This window comes from Babylonia areolata, chromosome 8 (assembly GCF_041734735.1).
Source record: "Babylonia areolata isolate BAREFJ2019XMU chromosome 8, ASM4173473v1, whole genome shotgun sequence".
Classification (NCBI taxonomy): Eukaryota; Metazoa; Mollusca; class Gastropoda; order Neogastropoda; family Buccinidae; genus Babylonia; species Babylonia areolata.
Window position 1 is genome coordinate 42270924 of NC_134883.1, and position 7500 is coordinate 42278423.

At 41.1% G+C, this 7500-nt stretch overlaps 1 protein-coding gene across 3 annotated transcripts in view; it reads left to right on the forward strand.

The window, feature by feature from the left end:
• The first annotated feature begins 3451 nt into the window (after positions 1-3451).
• Positions 3452-7500, forward strand: part of LOC143284827 (muskelin-like) — a 56458-nt gene continuing 52409 nt past the window's right edge. For all 3 annotated transcript variants that reach the window (XM_076591883.1, XM_076591884.1, XM_076591885.1), the window contains exons 1-2: positions 3452-3765; positions 5418-5487. In XM_076591883.1, coding sequence (XP_076447998.1) covers positions 3665-3765; positions 5418-5487 — 171 coding nt within the window. In that variant the 5' untranslated portion in view covers positions 3452-3664. The remainder of the gene's footprint in view (positions 3766-5417; positions 5488-7500) is intronic.

Genomic DNA, 7500 nt, shown 5'->3' on the forward strand with positions numbered 1-7500 from the left:
GACATTTGTGTTTTCTCAACTTTTATGTGACATTGTTGTGTATTTGGAACTGTTTGTTCTGGGCACGAAAAGATTATTTTGCAGTAATCCTCCATACTCCAATAGGAGTGAAAGGATAATTAAAACTTGAAACTTGTCTCTGCCTCTTTGCCGGTCTTGCTGTTTGTATAGCTGATTGTTTGTCTCTACATATGTACCCCTCCCCTCTCGAATTCACTCTCCCTCAATCAGTCTGTAAATTTCACCAGTTCATAGTTTTTCTTTCTCTGTTTTTTCTTTTCTTTTATCAATCGTGTGTTTTGTTCTTTGTTCATTACTGAGCCGTTTTTTTTTCTCAAGAATTAGAACAAGATCGATATTATATTCTAACAGTTTTTTTGTTTTGTTTTTTAATCCTCATCATCTGCACCGTTTCAGTGGCATTACTCCCGCGCCGCTCATTTAGATTCCCCCATACACGACCACACCTGGGTTCGTCCGTCAGTCCCGGCGGGGAACCATCAATGTTAGGTCGCCAGGAGGCCACACACCAGACGGAGGAGACCCTGCACTGCTCAGTGCTGACTGAGTCACTTCGGTGGTGTCAAGTTCAGTGGTGCCTGTTCTGATTCAACGTACTTAGGACACCACCTACTAAGCCGCCCCCTGCTAACGACAATAATGGCTTAGTCGCGGAGATAGACAACAGTTGATTTCTTTGTTGTTGTCGAGTCATGTTTAAAAAAAAAAGTTATTATTATTATAGTCCTCAGTTTCCATTATTTAACACTGACGCATTGTTAGGTCCATATATGGATATGTACTGAGTTGTCGGTGTAGTAAATCCCCACAAGAGATTCAGGAGGGGACCTGGATGTACAGAACAGAGCCGCTGACACAATTGCATAGAAGATACACACTGCACTGACGCTCATTGGTATCCGGCATCATTCTTTGAAATAAAGATTTTGTCACAGCTGTCGGCCGGTGTCCTGTCTTCTAGGTCTTCAGTCAGTGGTCTGCCATTCCGACTGACGATCTGTGTCTGTCACCTCCTCCTTAAACACACACACACACACACACACACACTGACACACACACACACACACTGACGCGCGCGCGCGCACACGCACGCACGCACGCACGACACTGGAGAACTCTTTTCTGCTACGTCTCTCTCTCTCTCTCTCTCTCTCTCTCTCTCTCTCACAAACACTGACACCCCCACCCGGCCCTACCCCCCACCCCCCACCACCACAAGTTTGATTTGGAGCCAAATTGCCCAATAGGCTCTTTGTTGTGATTCTACTGGTTGACTAGTTAGTTTAATTTATTTCGTTTATATTCTTCTTCCTTTTTTTTTCTTTAAAAAAAAATGCTATTTGAGGAGAAAGGAACAGGGAAAGAGGGTGGGGAGATGATGGGGGAGATGATGCCGTATTATACTTTGATAGTCATCAGTACCAGCAGGCATGCCGTGTCGAGTCAAGGCGAGTAAGCTGGTGTCAGCACTGATCTCGGCCACGTCAGTACATCTGTGGACCTTGCCCGGCAGGATGGAGTACGTGTGTGTCAGTCAGTGTGTGTGTGTGTGTGTGTGTGGGGAGGGGAAAAGTGTGGGGGTGGGGTTGTGGGAGTCAGTTTAAGGGAAGTACAGACAGACAGACAGACAGAAAAGAGAGAGAGAGAGAGAGAGTGGACGCAGGCCTATATTTGACAACCGACAAGCAAACACTGAGCGGCAGTACCAGTAGAGAGCCCCAGTAAGTACATATAGACAGGCTGGCACTGGCAGACACACAGACAGGCACTGAGATGAATGTCAATCGCTCAGCTTGTACTAGGCATATCTGACAGACATAGATATCCAAAAGCTGAGGGACAGATACAGAGAGCTATATGTAGCTTTCAGGCAACTCAGTTGAGCACCGTACGTGGCTCAGACGGGCCTCGTCATTGACTGAGAATCAAAGTCAGTTAACGATTGCATCCAGGCTGAATCCGTCACACTTGTTCTCAGGACAGACAGAGATGGAGGGGTATGCATGCCAGTCAGGGGGGTGGTCGTGTGTGCCGGGTTGGGGGCACTGGATCATGCAATGTATTGTAGACCCATCAGTCGTGCTCAGTGGACACGCAGCCGGGCCTTCCGCAGAGGTACGCCTTTATCGCCGCGGCGCTGCATTGAGCGGGGCCAAATTAAACACCACATGTGCCACCGTGAAGACTGAAGAAAGTTTAAAGATAGACACACGTGACGGGCACTGACGCGCGCCGGGCGCGCGCACACACACACGAGCAGTGACACACACACACACACGGCGCCGGCGCGAGCGCGCACACACACACACACACACACTGACATACACACTGACGACACTGACACACACAGCCAGCCAGCCAGACAGACAGACAGACACACACACTTTATATATATATATATATATATATATATATATATATATATATATATATATATGTGTGTGTGTGTGTGTGTGTGTGTGTGTGTGTGTGTCACTGGTGTGTGTGTGTGTGTGTGTGTGTGTGTGTGTGTGTGTGTGTGTCACTGGTGTGTGTGTGTGTGTGTGTGTGTGGTGTGTGTGTGTGTGTGTGTGTGTGTGTGTGTGTGTGTGTGTGTGTGTGTGTGTGTGTGTGTGTGTGTGTGTGTGTGTGTGTGCCACTGAGTCTCACTGAGTGTGACGCGGGTGTGTGTCATCAGTAAATAAATGAAACAGAATAAGAATGCAATAAACAGGGACATAAAAACAAAACAAATAACAAACAAAAAATAAAATAAATAAAAAGGGGACTGACATGTACTCGTTAAGCCATCACGGCAGACTCCGCGGAGCAAGTGAAACAACATGAGAACAGAATAAGCATGTTCATAACTTGAAGCCTAATGATAAACTCAGAACAAAATAAATAGATGTGGATGCTATGATATTGCTAGTATTTGCTACTATTCATTAAAACTATCGACAATCGATCGCTGACGGCTTCCCCGTGTCACTATGGTGAACAAGCTGACACAAGAAACCAAGTTTAATATCACTACTGAGGTTCACTCTATATTATTACAAAGACAAATATAAAGGTAGTCGTATAAGAAAAAAATATTGGCGTGCAAGCAGTCGTATATAACAAAAGACAATATAGTCGACCAGTTTTTAAAGCATGGTCAGGATCAACTAATTTATTCTTAAACGGGTCACTCACGAAAAAGACCATTGAGATGTTCTGTCAAGGTGTGCAGTACAAGAAAACACTGAAGTTGTGCACTTATCAATAAAATGCATATGAACAGTATGAACAGTGATAAGAAGAATAAAAAAGAGATTAGAATAAATACAAATAAAATCAAAAGACAAAATGACAGCACAGATGATAAACAAGAAAAGGAGATGCAATTAAACACTGTGCAGGGCCTCTCCATGAACAACTTTTCGGTTAACTTTAGCTCAGCATCGTAGCCCACTGACGACTCAAGATTTCGTGATTTCGTTCGACCAGTTTTCGTCAAAACAGGCACAGATCGTGACAAAAATGAATTGGTGAGGTCTCCAGTTCTTTAGCATTAAACAGTTTGTGCATTTGGTTTTAGAGCTTGATGTGAAGTAATACTATTGTGGGAACAGTGGATGTTCTGGCTTAACTTCGTGTGACGTCTGCATCGATCGACTGGATGGCTTTGTCTTCGATGGCTTCGTCAAGCTCAGCATCATCAAACAAGCTGCCCTACAGTATTTACAAGTATTCCAGTTACTCCTACAGCTACGTGCCACAGTGAGTTTGTGAAAGCGAAGGACAGTATGTTATTGTCACCTTTTTTCCTTTTTTTTTTCTTTTTCTTTTTTAAATACCGGTCCCCACTGTCTTTCTACGCACATGTGTTTCATACTTGTTTGATCACACACACACACACACACACACACACACACATTGTACACACACAAACACACACACATGCACACACACACACATACACACACATGATATAATTGTGAAATAATCTTCAACAAGATGGTGTTCACCTGAAAGAAGAAGAAAAGTATACAGTACATGCTACATACATATGTATACAACTGTACACAGTTTACACATACAAATTATACATGCACACACTCATGTAGACACACACACACACACTCACACTCACACTCACACACACACACACATGCGCACATTCATATATATATATATATATATATATTATATATATATATAGAGAGAGAGAGAGAGAGAGAGAGAGAGAGAGAATCGGTAATATAAGCATGTTAATGGATACAATCATATCTAACTGCTTCTACTAATGAACCCCCAGCTTATTTATTCAATTTGCTGACTGTTTCTGTAGAGTGCAGTGAGGGATATGGGGTTAGGGATTTTGATGACAACACACTTTAATTTTGGGAATCGTTCCAAAAGTGTACTCTGATAGTATTGATTGCTATTTTAGTTGTCAGAACAGCTTGGTAGCTAGGACTTCATTTGGTGGGTTTTCTTTGTTTGCACATTTGTTTCTGTTGTTTATTTATTTGTGTATTTTGTTGAGACATTCACAATCATGAAGATGTTTTGTGTATCAAGAAACCTACAATTATACATTATTGAACATTCAGCCAGCTCAAAATATTCATTAGTGCATCCCATCATTTCAAAATTTCTGTCAGTTTCCTTTCATAAAAAAAGGTTTTCAATTTTTTTGCAGCAAAAGAAAAAAAAGAAGAAAAAAAAAAAGTAGTCTGTTGAATGTTTTGTTTAGTGTCAACCCGTTTTCACTGAAAATTTTCTGGCAGAGGACTGCAGCAGGAGTTAACTTTCCCTGGCAGTGAACAGTGTAAAAGGAACAATTGACTGAATGATAAAATATTTTTTATGTATAATTTGATGTAAAAGACTCAAATAGCTAATTAATCATTGTAATGTCAGGTATTGAAGTGTTTAACATTTGTCTAATTCATTAAAAGTCTTCAGTGAAACCACTCACTTATAGTACCAGTCAAACAAAGAACTGAAAAAACTAAGACCGAGCTGATGGTTGCTGAGAGTTTCTGTAAGACTAAGAGTGCTTGAAATAATTTTTTTTTTTTCTTTTTTGAAAAAAAAAAAAATTGGTCTTTTTCAGGTGAAAACAGTTTTATGTATTACGAATGTTCACTTGTGACTTTTGTTATTAAAAACAGAAGTGTAGAGATATAAAAACAATAGGTCAGCAATAGAGCTGGGTATAACTAGAAACTGAACAGGTTTTTGTTTGTTTTTGTTTTACCTTTGATAACCAAATTTTCTTTTAATCTTATGATGATTGACAAGGATTGAAGGTGAGTTATTGATCAATATTTAAAAAAAAAATCAAAACTGTATTGTAAGTATCATGTGTGCTAGGTTTATTGGTATTGATATAATACCAATTGATGTATTGATGTTTGTTTCAGAAATGTGCTGAATGACAATCCCAGTGAACAGTCATCAAGATGGTCCTCAGATTCCAACAATCCACCTCAGGTTAGTTTGTTGGTATACTTACAGTAATATTTTTTCAGTGTGTTGTAGCTGCTATCTGTCTCCAAGAAGCTTGTGTGGATTGAATTTTTGAGGAAAAGGTAACTTTTCTTACTCTGAACAGTAAGTTGCCACACTTGGTCTTTGTGGCCTGGCTGTGTTGAATCATGGTATCTGTTGTTCATTATCATCAGGAGGCAGAAGGAGGTGGGGGGTGGAATCCCTGAAGCACACATAGGTGTTCTTCTTCTTCTTCTTTCCCTTGACTACCGCCTTCATCATTGTGAAGATTCTGTAGACTATAAGTGGGGTTTGTCTGTTTTTGAGGTTTCCTGAGGTAGAGGTTGCTGCGTCAGGGAATGAGGGGGGCAAGGGGGGGGGGGGGGGGGGTTGAGTGGGGAGGTATGGGGGGGGGGGATGGGGTGGGGAGGTGATCAGATTTGGGATTTGAAGCCTTCCAGGGTTGGGCTGAGGGCAATCTCAGCAGGAAGGCTGTTCCAGTTTGTTACGGTTCAGGGAAAGAAAGATTTTTGTCTGTACAGCGTCCTGCAGTTGGAGAGGTGGTACGCTGCTGGATGCGATCCTCGGGTCCCCGTGGATGCTGAAGGATTTTGAGAGGGCTTGTGGCATGTGTTAATGATAAGACTGCCGCTATAGAACTTATAATAGTTAATCAGTCTTGCCTTTCTCCTTCGCTCTTTGAGGGGAGACCACTGAAGAGTTATGATTGTTCTAGTCCGCTGTTAACATTACCAGTGTTTTTGGAAAAGAGATTTTTTTTTTTTTTTTTTTTGGATCCAGCTGGTTCAGTGTGACAGAGACACTATATTTTCTCTGGTCTTGGAAGAGATAAACCAAGATCTAGCGTACAGCATGTTTTTAGTCTAGTTCGTGCATACAAAATGCAAAAGAACCCATTGTAATTTACAAGAGAGTTGAACCTTACAAAATTCTGTGATAAACAGTTCCTTACTTGAAATGTCACACAGTACATAACTATAGACAAAACAACAACAACAAAAAACAAAACAAAAACACCACACATCAACAACACCAAACAAACAAACAAACTCAACAAACCCAACAACAATAACAACAAAAACGAAAAAAAGAAAGGCTGACACCAATAATAGTGACATGCTTGTTTAGGGGGAAAAGCATCCCAAACTTCAGAGACTGAGAAATCTGAACATTGTGTCAGGGTCTTGAATTTATGATAACAAATAATGTAGAGCTCTATACAGGGCAAATTCACATTGAAGTAGGTGCCAACCTTTCCATTTTTCTTGAACTAAACTGAAGTGGTAAAAGAGGTCATTGTTGTGAGCTTTCAGTCTTGGCTGGATAGCTTTAAGCAGAGCACAGCAGACTCCATGGTATCACACATTCAGGTGTCATTGAAATAGCTGGATTTGAAAGTGTTCATGCTGTTTTTGTGAGTGTTGTTGTTGTTGGTGCTGGTGTTCTTATTGATGTTGTTGTTGGTGTGTGTGTGTGTGTGTGTGTGAGAGAGAGAGAGAGAGGGAGAGACAGAGAGTGTGAGTGTATGACTTCATACACAGTATGGATGTATACATAGTAATTTTGGGTAAGTGTAGAGGGGGGGTGGGGGGTCAGGGTGTGTGTTTGTGTGTGTGTTGAGTGTGTGTGTATGAGTGTGTTTGTGGTGTGTGTGTGTGTGTTCGTGTTTGTATATATAAGTGTGTGCATGCATGCTTGCATGTGTGTGAATACATTCAGATGTGTTTGATACCTTTTTTGACACCACTACTTGAAAGCGTTCAAATCACACACATAAGGTATTCGTGTGATTATGCATGATCTACACATTGCTACATACATCATTACATGTATTGGCAACATCCACATTTCTTCCGCTGTACTTTTGCATGTATAAGACAGAAAAACTTATAAATTGGTTAATAACATTGTAATTATGTACTCTACATTTCTTCCCTTGTCAAGTGATGTAAAGAAGGCCAGTCTAAGAGTGGAGGCATTTCTTCCCCTGTTAAC